The 26,944-nt window shown below is 43.2% G+C and overlaps 1 protein-coding gene across 2 annotated transcripts; it reads left to right on the plus strand.

The window, feature by feature from the left end:
• On the plus strand, positions 1-26,944 carry LOC120026878 (glucocorticoid-induced transcript 1 protein-like). 2 transcript variants are annotated; one of them, XM_038971607.1, is made up of 8 exons: positions 1-840; positions 14,625-14,779; positions 17,697-17,786; positions 23,783-23,926; positions 24,157-24,306; positions 24,875-25,091; positions 25,241-25,361; positions 25,533-26,944. In XM_038971607.1, the coding sequence occupies exons 1-8, from the start codon at positions 432-434 to the stop codon at positions 25,861-25,863; spliced, it is 1,617 nt and encodes a 538-aa protein (XP_038827535.1). In that variant the 5' UTR covers positions 1-431; the 3' UTR covers positions 25,864-26,944. The 2 variants fall into 2 exon arrangements, with proteins under 2 accessions (XP_038827535.1, XP_038827536.1); XM_038971608.1 differs by having other exon boundaries at positions 14,628-14,779.

The raw sequence follows: 26,944 nt of genomic DNA on the forward strand, positions 1-26,944 counted from the left end.
GGAAGACAGACGACACAGAGACATAGCTAACTAGCTAGCTATGTTATAGAGCTTTTATAAGTGAACGTCGTGATTTAAATAGTTTTGTTCGATATGAAAATGTTTAATTGAGAGTTTTTCGAGAATGCATACTTGTTGAAACACTTCAACATGGACAAGTAGAAGAAAAAGTGAGAAAATGTAGCTAGCTAAGCTAACTCTGGGCAGCTTATTAATAACTAACGTTAAACTCAACTGGACTTTTACAAGAACAAATGTTCCAGCTTTTTTGGGAAAGTTACCAACTTGCTTTATCATGTCACATTGATTATATCTAAGTAAACAAACGAAAGTACTCGCAAGTAACTTGAGGCTTATTCAAGATTTAACTTAGTATTTTTGTTTTTGCCAAGTTTGTGAACTGGAAGAGTTGCACTGTGGCAATCAACATAATGTCAACAGCAGCATCATCAGCAACCAACTCAACCCAACAGCAGCAACAGCGGGTCAAGCGAAGAGGTGACAGCGGGGGCTCCCCAACCATCTCTCCAGCCGGCTGCAGCAACGGCAGCACCACCACGATCCGGTTGCAGCCTATTCGTGCCACGGTGCCATACCAGCTCTTGCGTGGAAGTCAGCACAGCCCAACCCGCTCCTGCTCATCTTCCTTCACAGTCGCGAGCAATACAGAACCGACATCGACATCCCCTTGCAACAGCCCCTCCAGCCCGACGCAGCTGCTGCTCGCGAACCCGGGTGGAAACGGCTCGGTGGAGGGCAGGCTGGTCGCAAGGCAGAGACGCTCGCCGCTGGACAGCAAAAGCTCACCTGAGCGGTGTCCGATCTCGCCTGTTTTCAAAGGTGCAGTAGTGCCGTTTGTCCACCATTTATTGCATCCAACGCTAGACAGGCTAGCTGTTGCTATAGCTAGCAAGCTAATTGGGTCAGATCGGGGGTCTCTGCTAGACGCATCAGCATCACTAGCACGCAAACACATATTGTTTTGCCCCACATTTGTGTGTTTATAAGCCAATCCAGATATAGCAAATAACAAACCTAGCTAACCCTGAAAATGCTGAAATTTATTGCGTATGTCGTATGAATTATTATGGACCCAGTAGCCAAATGTTGTCATGTTCAAATAATGAATTGGTATCGAGGCGATGCTTTGAAACCAGATATGTACTATGTTGTTTAATTTGCAAACTACTGCTTTGGGCTTTCGATTTATGTATCCGTGGCTATTATGGTGACGATGCAGTTACTGTACCTCCAGGCCAGCGCGCGACAGTTGGATAAACACGACTGGTTCGTCGTATTAAAATAAATGAATAACTGCAACCACATCAGCGGACATGTTAAAAGTATTCAATCAATACCATTCATGATTAGAGTGACATGGAAATGTATTTAGGTATTTTCTCTGAAATGGACGCTTGTTTACCAGCGCGAAGGAATGGAAATAATTACGTCGTTGACTGGAGAAGGTCGCGCGCTTATGGCAACACTGGGGCCTAGTAGGAGCGAGAGCATCTCGAGACGTAAACACGATAATTCTATTGCAAATATACTCTTGCTTGTTTCAAATAAGTTTTTCTAAAGCTGTAGTGTTATTTGACACCTTACAGGAGAGTGCTATTGACTCTATTTGACAGTTAGGTAAATACATCCATCTAAGAGGTGAAATGCTATTAGGGAGTGCTATTCTTTCCCAGAACTTATGATGGTATGGATTCTAGAAGAGGTAGAGACTGTATTCCAATCCATTTCTTTAGCTACCAGGCCCACAATATGCTGTCTCTGTGCACCCTCTCTCAAAATAAGAGACCTCAGTAGCCTAGGTGTGCAATGCGGATTCTGCAGGTTTAGTAGAACTGTCTGCTGGTAGTAGTACTGATTTAACAGTGGGATACCACTGCCCAGACCCCTAGAAAGCCTTGGCCTCTCTCCATGTCAAGCCAGATATTATGGATGCAATATGGTGAGGTCACTGATCACCACAGAGGTTCTGTACTTTTTAGGTCGGGGGCATTGGACAGGGGGCACCACGACTGGGTTTGAATGGAATGGAAAAGGAGGCCTTAACATGTCTTATCATACAATCTCTTAAAAAGCATATGATATTCAAAGGGCTAGATTTCTCAGCTTTAACAGTTTGTCATTTGTACTGTAGTAATTATGAATTTGAGCTCAGGTCAAGCATGTAGGGTCTAGTCTCCAAAGAAGGACAAGTGACAACCACATGATATTACAAGTCATTTGATAATATTGATAGCTATACCCTCTGTGTTAGTATGCCATGCGTATGCAGTCATTGTTGATGGCCCTATGTGCTATTTAGTCATTAGAACTCATCTATTAACACTATTTAGTTCCTACATTAGCATTAAGGACTCCCTGAAAAACAGTGGCCATTGTTACTGAGTGGACTATCCTGGTTAAATAAATGAAATGAGGTAGTGCTTTGGGCCCAGTCTGTGTTGGTTATGCAACATGCACAAGTCTGTGCGTAAGTAGGTGTTGTTTGTTTGATAATGGGTGACAAGCAGGTGTGTGAGACAGGCTGTGCTTTCCTTCCAGCTCACACTCTGGTTTGTCACTGCTGAAAGCGTTCCTTGGTTCAGTGTGGCATGTTCTGACATTCCATCACATTACCGTTTTTAAGGTTCTGAGAGATGACATCATCATGCTTAAAGACCAGGAAAACCCCTGGAGAGACACTCCCACAACATTGTCATTCATCTTGACTCAAAAGGCCCTTTTAACACATCACCTTTAGCTGAAACTAGCTTATATGAACCAAAAATAAGGTGTTTAAAACCATCTGTTTAAAGTTGACTGACACTCAGTCAGTTCTGTGTCGGAGGTAGGCCTATATCCTATCTATGGCTTTCTGCAGAGACAGGCCTAACTCATTGCTACAGGGTTATGTTGAGGCAATGATTTTGCACTGCTTCAACCTAACAGATATATGTTAGAGACACGTTGCTTGCATTTCCATAGCATATTGTATCTGGGCTCATATTCCACCATGTATAGGATAATCAATACCTTGTTGTATAAAAAGGGGGGGGGATGTTATGGTTACAGGTCTTTAAGTGTATAGCTTGTAAAGCAGGCTTATAGAGGACTGCAGGCTGGGAGGGATTTAGAATACATTACTCTGGCATGAACAGTTTTAATGGAAAAATGTAGCCGTTTTATCATCAAACCTTTTATCTTCAGGTAGTAAGTTTGGGGCAGTTAAACTTTCTAGCAATTTCTTGTAGTCGCCCCTTTATGGCCGGTTTCCTGGACACAGATTAAGCCGAAGTCTGGTCCAGGACTAAAAAGCATATTCAGTGGATATTCTGCATCGAAAGTGTTTCTGTGCCCGAGAAAATGGCCCCTCGTGTCAAGTTATGAACAAATGGGACAGTGAATATGTTGACGTAGGCGTTATATAATCTAGTCTATGTTCCTTTTGACACCTAAAGTCATTACCTACAAGGGACTTGTGAATTCTCTCCAGGTATAACTTCAGAGAGAGCGAGGGTTGTAAACTACGCTGAAAAGTGTGTGTGTGTGACGCAACAGTTAATGAGCCAGTTCACTACGCTCTCGTGAAGCTGTAAAACAAAGACATGGCAGCTTCCTGTAATAGGCTTGGCATTAAAGGAACACAACACAACAACAACCACCTACTTCCTGATGAAAGGATCCGTACTGCAGATCTGTGAGCTACGTCCTATATTAAGCTAGTGCACTACTTTTGACCAGAGCCACAGCCTTTCAAAATGGCACGTAGTGCACTACTTTTGGACAAATCTATAGGGCTCTGTCATGCTCAGGGCCTGTTCTGCTAGTGACAGTCCTTGTGCGACCCTGTGCTGAACTGTCAGCCACACTTAAAGTGAGAGAGGGATTATGAGTGATTAACACATGACATCATCACCTTGAACCGAGAACACAACCTGTCTCTCTTCCAAACTCCAATATGGGTCAATGTTGCCTTTAAATAGTAAGGGGTTGAATGAATGAGTTAGTCGTGCAGATAGAGAGGGATTGTGTATCTTGCATGAATGCTGCGCATTTAACCTCTGGAAACACCAGGATTGTGGGTTCAATTCCCGCATGGATCACATAGCCTACACACACTCAAAACATATGGATGCGCTAACTAGTGTAAGTGGCTTTGGATAACAGCGTCTGCTAAGTAGCATGTGTTATTGTATTATTAACCCCCTTTGTAAACCGTTTAACACTGTACGGATACGCAGTGACAGTGATTTCATCTACACCTTTATTTAAGAACTATCATTTTAAATCATCACATACTTTTCTGTCACCAATGTCAAATAAATGTCCCATAGCTTCTACATAAAAGGCTTTCATCTTGGCTAGAGAAGCTTGTATCTGCGACCAGACCCAAATGTTAGGCTATTTCAACTTATTTCTTCCGTTGCTTACATCTCTATTTTTGGTCTGGCTGAATAATCATTGATTTTTCTGGAAAGCACACAGGGCATCATTCCAAAGTGGGAATATGTGTTTTTCTTTCATTCTTGTTTCATGGTATGATGACGGGTGCTCTCAATGTAGAGGCCTGGTTGGACTGACACCCCAAGGCTAACATTTTTTAAAGATAAATACAAAATGTATAACTAAAATATAGTTGCATAAGTATTCACTCCCTTTGTTTAGGCAAGCCTACATTAGTTGAGGAGTACAATTTGGCTTAACAAATCAAATAATGAGTTACAAGGACTAATAATAGATGTTGACATGATTTTTTGAATGACTAACCCTTCCTCTGTAACCCATACATACAACATCTGTATGGTCCCTCAGTCAAGTATTGAATTTCAAGCACATATTTAACTACAAAAGACCAGGGATCTTTTCAAAAGCCTCATAAAAAAGGGCAGTGATTGGTAGATGGGTAACAATAACAAATCAGACATGGAATATCTCTTTAAGCATGGTATAGTTAATAATTATGCTGTGGATTATGTATTAAACCACCCTTACACATCAAAGATACAGTCGTCCTTCTGAACTGAGCTGCAGGACAGGAATGAAACTGCTCAGGGATGTTAACATGAGGCTATTGGTGATTTTAAAACAGAGTTTAATGGCTGCGATGAGAGAACTGAGGATGGATCAATAACATTGTAGTGACTCAAACATTAATGACTTACATGACAGAGTGAAAATAAGAATACAAATATTCCAAAACATGCAAAAAGGCACTAAAGTAATACTGCAATTAAAGGAAAATAAATACACTTTTTGGCTTAAATGCAAAGCCTTCTGTTTGGGGAAACCCAACACATCAGTGAGTAACTGCCTCCTTATTTTCAAGCATGGTGGTGGCTGCACCATGGTATGGGTATTCTTTATTTAACTAGGCAAGTCAGTTAAGAACAAATTCTTATTTACAATGACGGCCTACTCCGGCCAAACCCGGACACCGCTGGGCCAATTGTGCGCCGCCCTATGGGACTCCCAATCACAGCCGGATGTGATGCAGCCTGGATTCTAACCAGGTACTGCAGGGACGCCTCTTGCACTGAGATGCAGTGTCTTAGACCACTGCGCCACTCGGGAGCCCACTCTGGAGCCCACTCGGGGTATGCTTGACAGCGTCAAAGACTGGAGAGTTTTTCAGGATGCAAAGAAACAGGATGGAGCTAAGCACATTCAAAATTCTAGAGAAAAACTTGCTTATATCTGCCTTACACCAGACACTGGGAGAGGAATTCACAAATCTCTTATGAAACTTCCCCAAGAAGACTCATAGCTTTAATCGCTGCCAAATGTGTTTTTTTCATATGTTATTTACTCAGGGGGGTGAATACTTATGTAACCAAGGTATATTAGTGTTTTATTTTTCATTCATCTTTAAATTTTTTTTAAATATTTCTTCCACTTTGACATTACAGAGTATTTTGAGAAGATTTTTGACAAAAATTACAATTAAATACATTTTAGTTAAAGGTTGTAACAGACTTTTCCACATTTTACTAAGGGAGTGAATACTTATGCAAGCCACTGTAAGTAGCCACATAAACCTGTGCATTTTTCCCCTGGTATGATAGGTTGGTGAGAGATATGCTATAGCAATGGTTACGTTATAGTCAATATGCTTTTGTAATGGGGGCTATAACCATATTAGGGTTATTGAATGACTTGAGACTGATGGTTATTGCATGTTTTAGCTGTTGTTTCTGTCACATATGTAACCTAGGCTTAAACCTGTGACATTGTCCTGTTAGGATAGGTTTTCCATGTGTACGCCTGTGTTCCCTTAAACATTGTTCTGGTGTGATGTGGGAGAGTTTCTCTTGTCAGTCAACACCATTCCTTTCTCTCTGTTCGTTCCCCCAGTAATTGCCATCTATCACCTTAATCTAAATCATTGTGGGTGTATTTGGTACATAGTTGGTCCTTGCCTCACCAATGTTCAGCAGTAGGTCTTAGCCTATGGCCTGAGGAGAAAGTATGTAGGTTTAGAAGAGTCTTTTTAACTGCCATGACGTGTCTTCATTAGTAGTAGGCCCTGAATAGTACTGTATTGTTGTAACTGTCATGTGGCTTTATTTAACAGGCTTACTTATAGTAGGCCTATTCCATATAGTATCGTATTCTATATTTTCCAGCTCTGTTTAACTATTATTTTTAAAACTGACTGCAGGTTGGCCCTAGCCTGGCATCCAAACAGATTACGTTTTCATCGTGAAAGCAGCCTTCCGTCTGGTTATATCCAGGCTAGGTTGGCTCTTTTTCCTTCATTGAAGTCTCCACTTTAGGCTAAACCTTGTGAAACCTGACCTTAACTGTTGGATGTTATTTTGATAAGGCACTTTGAAGAGCTCAGCTTGAATGTTTATTCTTTGTTATCTGACTGTTGCTGTTGTTTTTGTAACCTTCCTTGTGACAGTGTGTCACATTACCTAGCTTTGAAGAAGACATCGTAATGTCTGTTTTGAATGTTTGCATATTTATCCATTCCCTTACAGTTTTCCCCCTCGTGTGATAGGGATTTACGCATCGTTGCAACAGATATAATCAAACCGATCTTTGTTTTTCTTGTTCCCTTATGTTGATATTAATGCTTGTATTGCCAACTAGACCTATGGCGACATCTGTGTAGGTTCTCTATCGCTTTTTCCCTATACTATGTCACTTTTGGAAAAAGTCTAACACATACCTTGTTCTGAGCTGCACTGAAAGAACTCCCCTAAGGTTGTTGGTGCAGTTTGTTAGTCATTGAATACCTACGTAACCCAAATGATTAGGCATGAGGAGGCACATGTTTACACACACGCAACACGCACATGCGAGCACAGTGCTGTGATGGTGCCAGTGGACTGCTCTGTGACAGCTCCTGGCAGTCTTGCTCCTCTCTCTCTCTCCATCTGCTCTCAGAAAACTGGAAAAAACTGAGGGGAAACATGTCTGTACCAGGAGGCAGACACCTAATGCTGTAGGCCTATAGGACTGAGAGGCCTGTCCAGTAGACCTAATGGGCCTACTAGGTCCTAGGAGAAGCCTGCACATCTCGGTGGAACACTTGACCCGTTTGGAGCTCAGACCAGTTCCACCTAGCCTCATTATGAGCAATAATCTCCTATGTGTCACTTCCTAGTGTAACTAGGCTAACCATTACAGGCACAGAGCTGGTGTGAGGAAGGCCTACACTCATAAGGTGTCCGCATGCTTCAGTTCGGCTGACACCTAGCTGAGCTTGTATACTCCCTTAAAAGACTGCTTGAAAAATGAAAGAAATGTGGCAATAGTACTGTTTGTCAATTTTGAGACTCCATAGCCAGGATACACTTCCTCAAAATAATCAGAGGTAATTCAAGAAATATCTAATTAATTTTGGCGTTTTTTGCCGAACAAAAGTTTGTCCCGCAGTTTTTTATCTGACTAGGATGTTTGGTGCAGTATATCCCTAGTGAAAAGAATTTGCATGAGGACGAGTCGTCTCTCATTTAATGACAACAGGCACTTCATTGACGAATCCCTACTGTTGACCAATCGCTGAGGAGGAGGTGTAGACTTATGCTCTTGACTTTGGCTTGCCTTGAGAATTTTGTGTGTGTGCCCGAACAGCCGAAAAACCTTTGCTGAAGTCAAAAACTAACAAAATGTCGTCATAATATATGCTCGAACTGTTTCGCCTGGGAAGCATGCGGACGCCTTTAGAAAAAGGGTTCCAAAATCCATTTTGTTTCCAGGTAGAACCCTTTTGGGTTCCATGTAGAACCCTCTGTCGAAAGGGTTCTATCTGGAAAGAAAAATGATGCTACTTGGAACCAAAAGGGTTATACCAGGAACCAACCAGGGTTCTTGATAGGGTTCTGCTATGGGGACTGCCGCAGAACCCTTTAAGGTTCTAGATAGCACTGTTTTTTTCTAAGATTGTAGTAGAAATGATGAGAAGCCCAATAAGTTTGAAGAGGAGTGTCTTAATGATTTGATCTGCGATATAGATCAAAACTTTTGGGTGAACTGTTGGAATCATAGAAATAACATGATTTATATTAAAAAGCAAAGTGGAAAGCAGCATAATTTTTGTTTGGAACAGTCTGTTGACTGCATTTGACCTAACATAACAGCATGCAACTGTTCCTCAAGATGAGAAAAAAATTGAATAAACTATCAAAACGGACATTGCACGTGGCTGAGTGGCATTTGAAAATATTCCATGTGATATGGATTTCTTGCTATATGGATATTGCACATGTCAATATTTTGTGATTTTGAATGTGAATTAGATTATAGTGTGACAATTCTAAAGTATCCCAGAGCTTTTGTGTTTAGTCAGAAAAAGACTTCAAGACAGTCAACCAGACATGCTGTTTTAGCTTCCTGAGAAGAAACACAAGTAACATCTTTCAAGAAGAGCTCAGTGTATTATTTCCTCTTTCTTACTTCCTGTTACTTCTTACATCTTCTGACCTCTGCTTCCCTGATACAGCTAACTGCTGCTTGACATAGTGTGTCAGAACACAGCCAAGGCCTTACTATAAGTTCCCTCAGAATGCACTAGTATTTACCTGTAATCCAGTGGATTTTCCCCAGGTGACCCTGCCCTGTGCCTTTCTCAGTGGGATCTGATCCCACTAAGGCCTACAGGACCTGTCAGTCAGCGCAGGGGCAGGTTAAGGGGGCCAGCCGCCCTAAGCCCACCTAGTACACTTGAGGGCAAAACACTGCTGTGCTAATGTCTTTGAAAAACATGTCAACTGCTTCCCTCAAAACCTCCGATCATAGCCGTACATTGAGGTTTTGCAACACAACAAAATACCAACATTTACTCAATACTTCCTAATTATGAGAAACTTCAGCGTAGGTCAAGTCCTCCATAAATCAGAGGTGTTACTGTACACTTCACCAGTCTGTTTCATGTCATACTGGAATGTTGTTTTTAGAAACCTGGCCTGTTTGGTCAACTTTGCTAAAGGCCTATATATACGCTAGCTAGCACCGTGTGAGTTGAAGGTTTTTGTTTTTGAATATTCTAGTCCCATACAAGGCCACAGGGTTAGGATGGTGTAAATATTGTTGTTTCTATCACACATACACACACACACACACACACCAACCAGAGAGTGTTGCTAGAACAAACACACAGCCCGTGACCCAGATCCTCAGGTCCCAGGGAGCCTGGAAAGAGCCTTGGGGGTGTGTGTGAGGTATTTTTTATCAGGTGTAGGGTTACCTCACCATGAAGGCTTGGCTGTGAGGGAGGACGGGCTGGGCTGCTCCAAGGGTAACCAAGTCAACCTGCAGTCTCTGACAACAACACTGTGACATTGTTGTTTCAGTCTGCATCCTCACATATTGCCTCTAGAAAATATATTGTGAGGATTCTAAAAAGTGCTTCTGACTGTACAAAATGTGGTGGATTGGCATAGTAATCTGATCCGTTTTTAATAGATTATAAGCGCAAAAGTAATGGACTGGGTCAGGCAGCAGACCTATCAGCTTCCTGCCAGCTCTTACCAAACTGTTGGAAAAAATTGTGTTTGACCAAATACAATGCAATTTCTCTGTAAACAAATTAACAACAGACTTTCAGCATGCTTACAGAGAAGTGCACTCAACATGTACTGCACTGACACACATAGCTGATGATTGGTTGAAAGAAATTGAAAATAAGAAGAATGTGGGAGCTGTACTGTTAGATTTCTGTGCAGCCTTTGATATTATTGACCATAACCTGTTGTTGAGAAAACGTAGAGTCCCAGTCAAACGTTTCTACACACCTACTCATCCAGGGTTTATTTTGTTACTATTTTCTACATAATAGAATAATTGTGAAGACATCAAAACTATGAAATAACACATATGGAATCGTATAGTAACCAAAAAAGTGTTAAACAAATCCAAATATATTTTATATTTGAGATTCTTCATGACAACTTTGCACACTTAGCATTCTCTCAACCAGCGTCATGAGGTAGTCACCTGGAATGAGTTTCAATTAACAGGTGTGCCTTGTTAATAGTTAATTTGTGGAATTTCTTTCCTTAATGCGTTTGAGCCAATCAGTTGTGTTGTGACATGGTAGGGGTGGTATACAGAAGACGGTCCTATTTGGTAAAAGACCAAGTCCATATTATGGCAAGAACAACTCAAATAAGCAAAGAGAAACGACAGTCCATCATTACTTTAAGATATGAAGGTTGGTCAATCCAGATAATGTCAAGAACTTTGAAAGTTTCTTTAAGTGTAGTTGCAAAAACCATGAAACTGGCTCTCATGAGGACCGCCACAGGAAAGGAAGACCCAGCGTTACCTCTGCTGCAGAGAATACGTTCATTAGAGTTGACTGCATCTCAGATTGCAGCCCAAATAAATGCTTCACAGAGTTCAAGTAACAGACACATCTCAACATCAACTGTTCAGAGGAGACTGCGTGAATTAGGCCTTCATGGTCGAATTGCTGCAAAGAAACCACTATTAAAGCACACTTGCCTAGTTAAATAAAGGTGAAAAATATTCAAAATAAGAAGACACTTGCTTGGGCCAAGAAACACGAGCAATGGCCATTAGACCGGTGGAAATCTGTCCTTTGGTCTGATGAGCCCAAATTTGCGACTTTTGGTTCCAACATCTGTGTCTTTGTGAGATGCAGAGTAGGTGAACGAAGGATCTCCGCATGTGTGGTTCCCACCGTGAAGCATGGAGGAGGAGGTGTGATGGTTTGGGGAGGCTTTGTTGGTGACACTGTCAGTGATTTATTTAGCATTCAAGGCACACTTAACCAGCATGGCTACCACAGCATTCTGCAGCAATAAGCCATCCCATCTGGTTTGCGCTTAGTGGGACTGTCATTTGTTTTTTAACAGGACAATGACCCAACACACCTCCAGGCTGTGTAAGGGCTATTTGACCAAGAAGGAGAGTGAAGGAGTGCTGCATCAGATGACCTGGCCTCCAAAATCACCCGACCTCATCCCAATTGAGATGGTTTGGGATGAGTTAGACCGCAGAGTGAAGAAATAGCAGCCAACAAGTGCTCAGCATATGTCGGAACTCCTTCAAGAATGTTGGAAAAGCATTCCAGGTGAAGCTGGTTGAGAGAATACCAAGCTTGTGCAAAGCTGCCATCAAGGCAAAGGGTGGCTACTTTGAAGAATCTCAAAACCCTTGAATGAGTAGGTGTGTCAACTTTTGACTGGTACTGTATGTGTTATGGCTTTTCAACCTCTGACATATCGTGGATTCAGAGCTATCTATCTAATAGAACTCAGATTGTTTTCTTTAATGGGCGCTTCTCTAATGTCAAACATGTTAATAGTGGTATACCGCAGGGCAGCTCTCAAGGCCTTCTACTCTTTTCTATTTTTACCAATGACCTGCCACTGGCATTAAACAAAGCATGTGTGTCCATGTATACTGATGATTCATCCATATACGCATTTCGAACCACCACTAATTAAGTCACTGAAACCCTTATCAAAGAGTTGCAGTCAGTTTTAAAATGCATGGCCAGTAATAAACTGGTCCTGAACATCTCTAAAACTAAGAGCATTATATTTGGTACAAATAATTCCTGAAGTTCTAGATCTCTTCTAGAATCTGGTAATGAATGGTGTGGCTGTTGAAAAAGTTGAGGAGACTAAATTACTTGGTGTTACCTTAGATTGTAAACTGTCATTGTCAAAAAATATAGATTCAGTGGTTGTAAAAATGGGGAGAGTTCTGTCCGTAATAAAGAGATGCTCTGCTTTTTTGACACCACACTCCACAATGCAAGTCCTGCAGGCTCTAGTTTTATCATATCTTGATTATTGTCCAGTCATATGGTCAAGTGCTGCAGCTGGCCCAGAACAGAGTGACATGTCTTGCTCTTCATTGTAATCAGAGGGCTAATATTAATACTATTCATGCCAGTCTCTCTTGGCTAAGAGTTGAGGAAGACTGACTGCATCACTTCTTGTTTTTGTAAGAAACATGAATATGTTGGAAATTCCACATTGTTTACATAGTGAACTTGCACAAAGCACTGACACACACGCTTACCCCATTGAACATTCCACCAGGGTTCTTTTCACACTCCCCAGGGCCAGAACAAATTCAAGGAAACGTACAGTATTATACATGGAAGTCCCTTCCATCTCATGTAGCTCATGTGAAACCTGGTTAAAACAACGCCTCTCCACCATGTGACCTACTTGTTGTGTGTATGTACTGACATGTATGTGGAACTGTTAGATGCACACTACATGTTAATGTTTTTAAGTGTACATTATATATACAAAAGTATTTGGACACCCCTTCAAATGAGTGGATTCGGCTATTTCATCCACACCCGTTGCTGACAGGTGTATAAAATTGAGCACACAGCCAGCCATGCAATCTCCATAGACAAACCTTTGCAGTGGAATTGCCTTACTGAAGAGCTCAGTGACTTTCAACATGGCACAGTCATAGGATGCCACCTTTCCACCAAGTCAGTTTGTCAAATCTCTGCCCTGCTAGATCTGCCCTAGTCAATCGTAAGGGCTGTTAGTGTGAATTGGAAATGTCTAGGAGCAACAACGGCTCAGCCGCGAAGTAGTTAGCCACAAAAGCTCACAGAACGGGACCGCCGAGTGCTGAAGCGCAGCGCATAAAAATCGTCTGTCCTCGGTTGCAACACTCACTATCGAGTTCCAAACTGCCTCTGGAAGCTACGTCAGCACAAGAGCTGTTCGTCGGGAGCTTCATGAAATGGGTTTCCATGGCAAAGCTGCCGCACACAAGCCTAAGAATACCATGCGCAACGCCAAGCGTTGGTTGGAGTGGTGTAAAGCTCAGCGGCATTGGACTCTGAAACAGTGGAAACGCGTTCTCTGAAATGATGAATAACGCTTCACCATCTGGCAGTCCGACAGACGAATCTGGGTTTGGCGGATGCCAGGAGAACGCGACCTGCCCCAATACATAGTGCCAACTGTAAAGTTTGGTGGAGGAGGAATAATGGTCTGGGGCTGTTTTTCATGGTTCGGTATAGCCCCTTAGTTCCAGTGAAGGGAAATCTTAACGCTACAGCATACAATTACATTTTAGAAGATTCTGTGCATCCAACTTTGTGGTAACAGTTTGGTGAAGGCACTTTTCTGTTTCAGCATGACAATGCCCCCGTGCACAAAGCGAGGTTCATACAGGTTTGTTGAGATCGGCGTGGAAGAACTTGACTGACCTGCACAGAGCCCTGACCTCAACAGGGTCTCTAAGACCTTTGGGATAAATTGGAACGCCGACTGTGAGCCAGGCCTAATCGCCCTACATCAGTGCACTGATGCTTCGATTCAGCCACAGGAGCAAGTCCCTGCAGCAATGCCCTAACACCTAATGGAAAGCCTTTCCAGAAGAGTGGAGACTGTTTTAACAGTAAAGGGGAGACCGACTCCATATTAATGCTCATGATTTTGGGATGAGATGTTCGACGAGCAGGTGTCCACATACTTTTGGTCATGTAGTGTATATAAATTGTAAAGTATTTTGTCAAATTTTTTTATTACATTTTTTACCCCTTTTTTCTCCCCAATTTCATGGTATCCAAATGGTAGTAGTTAGTCTTGTCTCATCACTGCAACTCCCGTACGGACTCGGGAGAGGCGAAGGTCAAGAGCCATGCGTCCTCCGAAACACAACCCAAACAAGCCGCACTGCTTCTTGACACAATGCACATCCATCCAGCTGCACAAATGTGTCGGAGGAAACACCGTACACCTGGCGACCTGGTCAGCGTGCACTGCGCCCGTCCCGCCACAGGAGTCGCTAGTGCGCGATGAGACAAGGATATCCCTGCCGGCCAAACCATCCCTAACCCGGACGACGCTGGGCCAATTGTGCGCCGCCCCATGGGCCTCCCAGTCACAGCCGGCTGCGACAGCCTGGGCTCGAACCCAGAATCTCTGGTGGGTCACTGCGATGCAGTGCGATGCAGTGCTTTAGACCACTGCGCCACCCGGGAGGCCACTGTCTGTAATGTTTTTATCGTTACGTGTCAGACCTCAGTAAGGCTAGCTGTCGCCATTGGCGTTGTCTAATGGGGATTCTAATAAATCGTTGCCTGTGAGAGCCTCCTCAATTAATTAAAATGTCTCATCCCCCTCCTCTCTTGCTCACCCTCTCTCTCTCTCGTTCTTTCTCTCCAGTAGAGAGGTCCAAGCCCCAGCAGCAGGTGCGTAACTTGGGAGCCATTCGGCGGACTTCATCCCTGGGTACCATCACCGGCCCCTACCTTACCGGCCAGTGGCCTCGTGACCACCACGTGCACTACCCCTCATGCATGAAAGATAAATCCACTCAGGTAGGTCCCCCCTCACTTCCTGTCCCCCCTATGTGTCACGTTTTATCTGGTTCCCCCACTGAGATGAATGAATGACTGTACACTATGCTTCGTGCATTAAAGATAAATCCACTCAGGTAGGTGCCTCCCCACTTCCTGTCCCCCTAACCTATCCTTCATGTGTCACGCTTTGTTCAGTCCCCCTACTGAGATGAATGCATGTGGCATTTAATTCAACAACAAAGACCTAACGATATTCCAGCTAGAAGAAACTAGGTTTATTGATATCTCTGGTTTGCTGATCTGCACAGTTTGATCAGCAAAACATACTAGTTTTCAACTAGCATACTGAGGTGAAGGACAGGAAACTACTACAGATGTAGGATCTTAATTTTACCTATATTCAGCAAAACAGCAAAATAATCCAGCAGCAACAGGATTTTAACATTTACTCCATAATGGTTCTTGATTGGTGGTTAGGCTATTAGCTGGTCAAAAGTAGGCTACATTAAAAGTGCAAAACTGTTAATATAACTGTGTGTTAGTGTGAGTTTTCTGTGAAATTATGTAAATGGAAAAGCTCATCTGTAGGAACATTCTCAGCAACAAAAGAGTGATTAAAAAAAGTGATCAAATTAAGATCTTACATCTGTAAGCAGAAGTGGCTGAGTACTGAGCTGCATCGCTATAAGGAAGTGGGCTCTTTCAACTGACTAGTGGCAGTCAAGTTTGTACAGTACTCAGTCACTGATTCACCTGCACACACAGATATTAGTTAGCCGCTGTTGACCTCTTTCACAGGTCTATACACCCTGTTTCCGTCAGTCACATTGAGATTTACCAAACGCATCTATACGCATCTGTGGGCCTCTCTAGACTTACAATAGATTAACCAGCCTGGCTCTCTGTATTAACCTGCCTGGCCTTCTGTGCTTTGAACAAGTAGGCACTGGGTGTCACTGCAGCACAAAGGTGTCATTGTGGAGAATATGCAAGCTCCTGTCTGTCTGTGTGACACATGGCTTCTGCTTGTCAGATGAAGTCAGCTGTTTGCACAGAGCCATGTTGCTGCCAGTCCTGCTGCGGCTGGAATTTTCCCCTCCTGCTCCTCTTTCTCCTTCTTCCACTCTTCACCTTTTCCTTGTAATTTTCTGTCTCTCAGCCATTGGGTCTGTGACCTGGAATGTTCTCCTCCTCCCCCTCTTCTTCCTCCTCTTCCTCGCTCTATTCTGTACATTGCTGTGACCTGCAACACCCACACCATCCTTCCAAGTTATGACAGACAGGCCCAAACACATAGCACTAAGATTATGCCAAGAGAGAAAGAAGTATTTGTGTGTGGAAGATTGATTATTGTGCAGGCTAGTGAGTGTACTGGGCCAGTTTCACTAACCTAGGTTAAACCTATTCCTCCTTTTAATGGACATTCTGCTTTCTGCGTTGAACAGGATTTTACAGTGTCAGCCCAATATTCTGGATCCCTCAAACTGGTCATTAAAGGGGTAGATTAGGCCTTTAGTTTTTTATTTCTCTTCTCTGGGTCTAGTGTGGGAGCCAGTCTCAGTGAGAGTGAACTAGCAGGGTTATGACACCACCGGAGCCAGAGATGACATCCCATAATGACATCCTACATCCTGTTTTTACTGTACTGCTCGGCAACCAGAGCCCAATAAGCTCCTCAGGCCACCCAAACGCCATATTGCTAGATCATCCCAGAAACCATATTACTGTGGACTCAACCTGGCAGCCGGTTTACTGTATGAATCAACCCGTCCATTCCACTTTTCCTTCACTTCAGCTCTTTGTCCAGATGCATGGAAAAATCTGCCACATCTACACGTAGGGAAGGTGGACCAGGGAAGGGAAGGTGGACCAAACATTGTCCACTGAAAGAGGAGAGGAGATGGTGTGTGGCTGTGTGCGCATGCGTGTCTCAGTTTGTGTGTGTGTGTGTGAGTGTGTGCTCCCCCTCCTCTTCCCTTAAATAGGAGATGAAAAAGACAATGTTCAAAGCTTTCTCTCTCTGTTTCCTGCCTGGCTTGGTGATGGTGTTGAGCGGGTTACAGAGGACAACCTTTGAAATGTGAAGTCTCCACAGATTAATAGAATAACTCAACTCACCACTACAATATCTACTACCGCTTCTGGCTATAGCACTGGCCTAGCACTTCCATTGGCCCTTACAGTGTACATTCTCGGATGCTCTGATGAAAGCATAACCGCTGAAACGCTTTTCACAATAAAAAGGTGAAATGTCTTTGTTTAAAAAAAAACATTTTGGAGTGCCACTGTTTCCCAATGTTCTTGAACTTGGGATTTAATTCGAAGTGTACATTCTCTCTCTCTCGTCTCTCTCCTCTCTCTCCTCTCTCTCTGCCCTCTTGAAAGCAGAGACACAGAGCTAGGACTATTCTATATCACAGCACCCACTCTATTTAATCCCTGTCTGATGACTGTCATGTGTGGAGAGCCCTTCTCTCTTTTTCTCCTGTTTACACTTGTCTTCCTCCTCCTCTCTTCCTCCTCCGTGCCTCTCTCAGCTCCAGGAGCAGGTCAGACCAGGGGTAACCAAGGGGACGAAGCAAGGGCTTCTCTCCGTCTAGTTGACATAATAACTTCTTCATCATAGTAGCTGTACCTGAGGCTGTGGCGTTTAGAGACCTCTCCTTGTTCTGATGTCAACTGACACACACAACTCACGACTAGTTATGCTCCATTTTAGATCTCGTTATACATGATGTACACACATCAAGGTTTCCATGTCAAACCTAACACTTCGCAAAGGGCAAATTTGAAATGGCAAAGTAGAGCTCTGTTTAGGCTTAGGGCAAAAGGCCTTTTATTCCCGACCATGATGATCATGATGATTGACGTGGCTAATGAGGATAAGAGGTTGGTAATTAGGTCATGATATCATCAGTTTCCTTGTTGTGTCCAGACACCTGGATGTTGGAGTGAAGAAGCAGGAGAGAGGAGGAGCACACACCAGCGCTCGGCGTCTTGGGGCAGCGCCGACCAGCTCAAAGAGGTACACACTCGCACACCACACTTAAACATGTCACAAGAAACCCTATTTAAGAAACTACAACTTGCAGCACTTTCCTAATGACCGTTGGACCGAGGGGGTTCTCAAATCAACAATGACAACATACTGTACAGTAGGCCTCCCTGTAAAACTGATGAAATCTGCTATCCTAGCACACTGTGTATCCGTATCATTGCTGTCATCCTCCTTTAATCCAGACGTAGATTCTGCCATGTTGAGATGGCTTGAAGTTGACAAGACAATACTAGAATGTTATCAGTGTCTATAGGAAACTGCCTACCACCTGCCATCCGTCTCTCTTTCTCTCTCTCTCTCTCTCCACATGGTACCACCTTCTATATATAACTTCCTGTCTGACCTCAGACTTCCGCATGCTCAGGGCTTGGTCTGTTCTAATGCTGGGTGTCAGAGACGGAGCGTCGCGCCGGGCCGGGCGGTCGTTGTCTTATCATCCCCTCTCAGCTCCACCCTGGTGCTATAATGCCACAGGCAGGGAGGAGGCAGATAACACTATCTATCTCCCTCGTTAACTAACCAGACACATAACCCAACAGGCAATTTATGGACAGGAAAGACAGCCAGGCAGGCCTCGGATTCCTCTTTCTCTTTTAACCTCTTTCTTTCATTCTTTCTCTCCCCTTTCTGTCTCCATCTCTCTGTTTGTCTCTCTCTCTCTCTGTTTTCTCTCGCCGTCCTAGTTTAGCAGCCGGAGAACAGCTAAATAGTAGTGTTGAGGCATGTTCCTTAGTACTAGTAGTGGAGCTTGGGGCTGTAGTGGAGCTGCAGTGCAGAGGGGTTGAGTTGAAGTCTCCTTCAGTTAGGGCTATATAACCTCGAGATCCCAGCGGTATTAAGCGACCGTAATCCACAGTAATCCTAACCTCATAGACCTCATTATTTACAAACATTTCCTGTCACTTAACTCTTGTTGTGATCTTAGTTCCTCAGCGTTATATAGGATGTACTCGCTCCACTTTCAGCCCTGTGTAAAGTGCTGCCCGGGCCAGCTTAATGTCTTACAACTCACACGTACCCGTGCACGCACACACACACACGCACACACACAGCAATGTTGCAGGGACAACATGTTTGTTGACTTGCCATGTAACGCTGCCGGACAACGAACACATTCATACTTTGTCACAGCTGCTGACTGGGTTTTCAGTTAGCTACTGTGCACTACCTGTACTAGTGGTATGTATTTTTAGTGAATGGCTGGGAAAGTGCAGGGAAGGGAGGAGTAAGAATATAAGGCGCTTGAGTGAGTTTGCAGTATGTGTGTTTGAGTTTGTTTATTTTGTTGCTGGAATAAAGCAGTTGAGCAACAATGTTATAATACATGTAGGCTTTTTTTCTTTTCTTTACTGTCTTTATTTTGGACCCAGCATCATAAGAGAGATTTGGCCTATTATCACCCACTGATTCTTTATATCTGGAAAGCTGACTAACTGTTGAGTGCACCAGGTTCATGATGGCTAAAGAAAGTGGATCACATATCAGCCTGTACATTCAGACAGAGCCTCCTGTTAGGCTGGGTGTTTGTGTTTTGTTTCTATAGTAAAAAGACTTGGTGGAATGTTTCACATTGCATTTACACAAACCATCCTTTATCTTCTTCCACCATAGCATGTCTTGCTGGTGTAAAAGGTGACCTGTGTTGTGCTACTATGGTAAAATGACTGAGTCTACAATGACTTCTGTGTAAAGGCGCAAGGAAAATAACATGTCTGGGCTTGTCCTGGCTGGTAGTGAGATGCTGCATACATAATAAGAATAAGATGGCTACCATGTGGCAAGCAACTGTTTATCTGATTTGCCATTAACTGTACTGTGCTTCTATCTGATATAGAAAGGCCCCCACTTGTCTGAGAGTTCAAAAGGCTATTTTGGCAATTGGAACTTTCCTCTGTGGATGCAGAATTATAAAGACAAAGATTTGGGTCAAATATATACCTAGAGCCACACAGGACAGGAGTTCTAGCCCTTTGTCCTTATTGGTCAGAGCACAGGGGATTCTCAAACCAGATAAGGAAGCCAATACACTGTCATATCTTCTGTTAGATGTAGTTTAGCACCGTCTGTGGGGCATTCAAAGGTGTGAACGGCACCATGCAAATGAAATATATTATCTACATCGTAAATGGCCTTTTAAGATGTGTTTGCATACTCAAATTGACCCAGTCTGTGTGCTCGTTTTACGTTTTATGGATTCTTCCTTTAGCTATTAGATCAATGACTAGCCTGCCAGCTAGTCGCCTTCCTTCCACACTCCTTTTAGATGTACACTACCATTCAAAAGTTTGGGGTCATTTAACTTCACTAGGGTAGGGGGCAGCATTTGGAATTTTGGATGAAATGCATGCCCAAATTAAACTGCCTGGCGCTCGGGCCCAGAAGATATGATATGCATATAACTGGTAGATCTGGGTAGAAAACACTAAAGTTTCCAAAACTGTTAAAATAGTGTCTGTGAGTATAACAGAACTGATTTGGCAGGTGAAAACCTGAGAAAAATCCATTCAGGAAGTAGTTTTTTGGGGTTTTGTAGTTTTCTATTCAATGCCATTATAGTATCCATTGACTTAGGACTCAAATTGCAGTTTCTATGCCTTCCACTAGATGTCAACAGTCTTTAGAAATTGTTTCAGGCTTGTATTCTGAAAAATGAAGAAGTAAGAGCAGTCTGAATGAGTGGACCCTAAAGTGTCACAGAGCTTTTTCATGCGCGCGACCGAGAGAGTGCGTTTCTTGTTTACCTTTTAAATTGACGACGTTATTGTCCGGTTGAAATATTATCGATTATTTAAGCTAAAAACAACCTGAGGTTTGAATATAAACATCGTTTGACATGTTTCTATGAACTTTACAGATACAATTTGGATTTTTTTGTCTTCCTGTTTTGACTGCGTTTGAGCCTGTGGATTACTGAAGAAAACGCGCAAACAAAACGGAGGTTTTTGGATATAAAGAGACTTTATCGAACAAAAGGAACATTTCTTGAGTAAATGAATGTCTGCTGAGTGCAACCATATGAAGATCATCAAAGGTAAGGGATTCATTTTATCTCTATTTCTGACATGTGTAACTGTTCTACTTGGCTGGTTACTGTTTGTAATGAATTGTCTAGTGGGCTATGTTCTCAAATAATTGTAAGGTATGCTTTCGCCGTAAAGCATTTTTTAAATCTGACACCGTGGTTGGATTCACAAGAAGTTAATCTTTAAACCTATGTAAAATATGTTTTGTTTTCTGAAATTTTATAATGAGTATTTCTGTATTTGAATTTGGCACCCAGCAGTTTCACTGGCTGTTGAAGAGGTGGGACACTACCGTCTCACGTGCCCAAGAGAGGTTAAAAATGTCCTTGTTTTCCATGAAAACATACATTAAATGAGTCGCAAAATTAATAGGAAATATAGTCATGACGTTGATAAGGTTTTAAATAATGATTTTTATTTGAAATAATAATTGTGTCCTCCAAACTTTGCTTTCGTCAAAGAATCCTCCATTTGCAGTAATTACAGCCTTGCAGACCTTTGGCATTCTAGTTGTCAATTTGTTGAGGTAATCTGAAGAGATTTCACCCCATGCTTCCTGAAGCACCTCCCACAAGTTGGATTGGCTTGATGGGCACTTCTTACTAACCTACGGTCGAGCTGCTCCCACGACAGCTCAATAGGGTTGAGATCTGGTGACTGTGCTGGCCACTCCATTATAGACAATACCAGCTGACTGCTTCTTCCCTAAATAGTTCTTGCATAGTTTGGAGCTGTGCTTTGGGTCATTGTCCTGTTGTAGGAGGAAATTGGCCCCAATTCAGCGCCGTCCACAGGGTATGGCATGGCGTTGCAAAATGGAGTGATAGCCTTCCTTCTTCAAGATCCCTTTTACCCTGTATAAATCTCCCACTTTACCACCACCAAAGCGCCCCCAGACCATCACATTGCCTCCACCATGCTTGACAGATGGCGTCAAGCACTCATCCAGCATCTTTTTATTTTTTCTGCGTCTCACGAATGTTCTTCTTTGTGATCCGAACTAGAGGTCGACCGATTAATCGGCATGGCCGATTAATTAGGGCCGATTTCAAGTTTTCATATTAATCGGGAATCGGCCTTTTTGGACGCCGATTATGGCTGATTACATTGCAATCCACGAGTAGAGTACGTGGCAGGCTGACCACCTGTTACGCGAGTGCAGCATCAAAAGGACCTTGTGGCTGCAAGGAGCCAAGGTAAGATGCTAGCTAGCATTAAACTTATCTTATAAAAACAATCAATCTTCACATAATCACTAGTTAACTACACGTGGTTGATGATACTACTAGTTTATCTAGCTTGTCCTGCGTTGCATATAATCAATGCGGTGCCTGTTAATTTATCATCGAATCACAGCCTACTTCAACTTCGCCAATTATGACATAACATTGAAGGTTGTGCAATGTAACAGCAATATTTAGACTGAGGATTGCCACCCAGTCAATAAAATACAGAACAGTTCCGTATTTCACTGAAAGAATAAACGTTTTGTTTTCAAAATGATAGTTTCCGTATTTGACCATATTAATGACCAAAGGCTCGTATTTCTGTGTTTATTATAATTAAGTCTATGATTTAATATTTGATAGAGCAGTCTGACTGAGCGGTGGTAGGCAGCAGCAGGCTCGTAAGCATTCATTCAAACAGCACTTTACTGCGTTTGGCAGCAGCTCTTAGCAATGTTTGAACACAACGCTGTTTATGACTTCAAGCCTATCAACTCCCGAAATTAGGCTGGCAATACTAAAGTGCCTATAAGAACATCCAATAGTCAACGGTATATGAAATACAAATGGTATAGAGAGAAATAGTCGACTCGTCAAAATTCCTATGATAACTACAACCTAAAACTTCTTAACTGGGAGTATTAAAGAACAGGGAATATTGAACCACCAGCTTTCTCATGTTCTGAGCAAGGAACTTAAACGTTAGCTTTTTTACATGGCACATATTGCACTTTTACTTTCTTCTCCAACACTGTGTTTTTGCATTATTTAAACCAAATTGAACATGTTTCATTATTTATTTGAGACTAATTAGATTTAATTTATGTATTATATTAAGTTAAAATAAAAGTGTTCATTGTTCATTCAGTATTGTTGTAATTGTCATTATTACAAATATATATATAAAAATTGTCCGATTTAATCGGTATTGGCTTTTTTTGGTACTCCAATAATCGGTAATCATTGAAATAATTGAAAAATCATAATCGGTCGACCTCTAATCCAAACACCTCAAACTTAGATTCGTCTGTCCATAACACTTTTTTCTAATCCGCCTCTGTACAGTGTCTGTGTTCTTTTGCCCATCTTAATCTTTCCTTTTTATTGACCAGTTTGAGATATGGCTTTTTCTTTACAACTCAAAAACAAGGACATTTCTAAGTGACCCCAAACTTTTGAACAGTGTATGTAGGGACTGCACAACTCCCGAGGGGCGCAGCGGTCTAAGGCACTGCTTCTCAGTGCTAGAGGCGTCACTATAGAGACCCTGGTTCGATTCCAGGCTGTATCACATCCGGCCGTGATTGGGAGTCCCATAGGGCGGCGCACAATTGGCCCAGTGTCGTCCGGGTTTGGCCGGTGTAGGCCGTCATTTCAAAAAATAATTTGTTCTTAACTGACTTGCCTAGTTAAAGAAAATACATTTACAGCTCTACATGTGATCTAATGTATTAATTACTGGAGCTACCTGCCTAGGGGCTATGGCGACCCCTGGTGGATATATTGGTGTCAAAAACGTGATAAGATGAAATAGGCTACATTACACGAGACAAAGTTCAGCTGTTAACATGCTACTATTCCTTTTTCTCTCTTTCCCCATGTTTATTTTCTCACTTTGTCTCTGTCTTTCTCCCTCTTCTCCTCTTCCTCTCCACTTCCCCCTCCTCTCTTCCTCCTTCCTCTCCTCCTCCTCCTCCTCTGTTCTCCTCAGCAGATAGCCAAGCTCCGGCAGCAGCTGCGTGGCGGTAGTAAGCAGCAGCAGGGAGGTCGTCAGTCTCAGTGTCAAAGAGACAAAGACAGCCTGTCTCCTTTACAGGGACCTAACAACACCATCAACACCACCGCCAACCAAGCACAGGTGAGGCACAATACTGCCATCCAAACCTGAGTTAAAATAAAACGGTGTGTGTTTAGCTTGTTTGGCAGAGTGGAACCAATGCAATCGGCCCAGAAGTTCAAACTGCGCCCTCGCCAACCCAACATGCCAGTGAAGCTTAATCACAGAAACTGTGCTTCTTATAATATGTGTAAGTTGGAGGTTTCATTTTTGAATGTCTCTCTCTGCGGTTGTGTCCCTGGTCCCTGCAGTGGTCCTGCATGTCTAAGTCATCTCAGATGTCCAACATGACGGTGCCCAAGCCCTCCATCACCAGAGTGCCCAGCAGCATGGAGGGAATCAACCACGAGCTGGAGAAGGTCTTCATCAGAGACAACAACGGAGAGAAGGAAGAGCTCAAGGTGGGGGAACGGACTGTTAGACATATACGATCACATATTTCAACCTGGACTCAGAGCATTTTGTATTATTCTGTATGTAAATCAGAGACAATCCATTTCGTATGATATGTTACGAATTACAATTTGTATGATATGTTACGAATTGCAATTTGTTGTTGCTAACACTAGCTAGGTGGCTAACGCTGACTTGAGATTTGAACACACAACCTTTGGGTCGCTAGACGTTTGCGTTATACGCCCAGACCAACCACTCTCATTTCGCTTTTTGCCTTTATTAAGTAACCTGTCTTATGTAACCATACCAAACGTAACATATCATACTCATTTGAGTGTCCCGGATTTACAATTACTATTTTACGTCTAGTCTATGAGACAAGGCTGCATATTTACACTCCCAGTCAAGGGTGACTTCAGTCAGGCTCATGTGCCTGGAGGTGACAGAGGAGTAGACACGCACACAAACGCAACCATTCATTCACCTGTTGTGTCACTGTCAATCCTATTACTTGCAAATATTTACTGACCAACATCTTGCTCTCTCTCCCCCTCATCCCCCTGCCCTCCCCAGGTGTTGGAGGTACCAGATGGGCGGCGAGCCCCCTTTCCCCCCCAGCAGCGTAGCAGCAGTACCCGCAGTGTGGACACACAGACTCCCTCTGCCCCCGGCCGCTCCAGCAGTAGTTCCAGCCTGTCCCCCTGTCCCTCTCCTGCCTGTCCCCCGGGGTCCGGCTCACATGGGGGCAGCCCTTACTCCACTGACGATCTGCTCTACGACAGGGATAAAGGTAGGACTGTCAGAATTCCATCTCAGACCAAGGGCAAGGCCTCCATTGTCCATCCTGCTGTTGTGCCCATGAGCACGGCTCTGAACTCCCACCTTGGACTGTGTTTGTGTCTGACCGTTTCTGACCATTGTCTCTGTCTCTGTCTACAGACAGTGGCAGTAGCTCTCCGCTGCCTAAGTTTGCCTCGTCTCCTAAACCCAACAACAGCTACATGTTCAAGAGAGAACCTCCAGAGGGCTGTGAGAAGATCAAGGTGTTTGAGGAAGTGAGGTAAGTACAGCAAGAGACCAGGGACCGGGTCCAGAAGGGTTTGATTTGATTTTTTAGGATCTCTTTTATCGCACCACATTTTTCAAGTCGTTGATACTGAAGGTCAGTTACTCATACATGTCATGAAAAGAGTTAACACGCCGTCTCTTACTTTTCCCTTTGTCTGTCCAGCTCCAGGCAGTCAGCGTCCGTCCCTCTCTTCTCCTGCCCAGACAAGAACAAGGTCAACTTCATCTCCACCGGCTCCGCCTTCTGCCCCGTCAGACTGACCCCCGGTGCCCTGCACCTCTCTGTGACCTCTCACCCCGATGATGACGCCGAGGCCGGCCCCAGCTCAATGATGTCAGCATTCTGCCGTGTCCTCCCCTCTCAGGTCCACACCTCCACCAGCACAGACGACGCTCCCACCCCCGAGGAAGCTGCCCCTGCAACGCCCAACTCTCCCCAGCAGGGGGAGACACCAGAGACTGCCCTTCAGGCAGACAGCCTGGCCATCAGCTAGACCTGGGCAGAGCTGGCCTCTGTCACATGGTTCTGTTTCTTATTGTTATTAATCATTTGATTATTACGCCCCCACCACCACCATCATCATCATCATCATCATCACTGAAGTCTGGTCTCCTTTCTCTAAATGACCTCCCCCTCCTCTTCTCTCTGTCTCTGCTGAACTCTACACACTCTGCATGGCGTAGTGCTAGCAACAATGTACCTGACGACGACAACAACAACAAACAACTGAGAAAACAAAGACAAGTGTCCCACATGTTTCTAGCCTATTCCTAAAGCACTGTTCCTGTCAGAGATAGACATGATGTTCTTTAACAGCACGTAATAAGTAGAGATATTGGACGCTGGCATGGGATGGATGGGAAGAAAATGTGACACTTTGGATAAGGGGCATGCGTTTTAAACTGGCAGTGTGTTTAAGATTAAAGACATGCTCCGGTACTTTGCCAACTAAAAAAGTATATTTTAAACCTTCCGCTTTGGGCTAGATGTGTCAATGTGTAGATCATACATGCATAATCTATGATCAGAATTACTGTCTTACCTCAATTAGCCACGAAATTCCTAGTTTGAAAGCCACTATTTTCTTGAAGATGTGCTGTGCCATTTTCTTCTACATTTCCCCCTACATAGGCCAGCCAGCCCCCTAGCAATTCGAGTTCTAGCCAATGAGCTTCAGCCCCTGGCATTTGAACGACAGCTAGCGTTATCCAATGAGGTTGCAGGGTGGACCTAATGGCTCAGCGAGAGAGAGAGCAATCGCATATGTGAAGTAGAACACAGTTTTCAGGGACTACTTTTGGCTCGTGTGTGCTACTTTCAGAACTACTGGCTGAAAATGATACAAAAGTACCGGAGAATCTCTTTAACTTATGTGTTATTGTGTTCTGTTGTGACATTCTCCACAGTATGAATAAGCTCTATACAACATATTACACATTATATATCTTATGAAAAGAAAGAAACAATGCTTGTTTAAATAGAAAACTGTGTATTGCTGTGTTATGTTATGTACAGTAACAGAGAAAGGAAAAAAAAATATTCAGGATTTATGTTTACACAATCCAGGTTATGTT

This window comes from Salvelinus namaycush, chromosome 32 (assembly GCF_016432855.1).
Source record: "Salvelinus namaycush isolate Seneca chromosome 32, SaNama_1.0, whole genome shotgun sequence".
Lineage (NCBI taxonomy): Eukaryota > Metazoa > Chordata > Actinopteri > Salmoniformes > Salmonidae > Salvelinus > Salvelinus namaycush.

Coding starts and splice junctions, on each gene's coding strand:
- LOC120026878 (XM_038971607.1), top strand. CDS start 432: ATGTCAACAGCAGCATCATCAGCAACCAACTCAACCCAACAGCAGCAA. Junction 17,787..23,782: donor GCGCCGACCAGCTCAAAGAG/GTACACACTCGC, acceptor TCTCCTCAGCAG/ATAGCCAAGCTCCGGCAGCA. Junction 24,307..24,874: donor GAGAGAAGGAAGAGCTCAAG/GTGGGGGAACGG, acceptor TGCCCTCCCCAG/GTGTTGGAGGTACCAGATGG.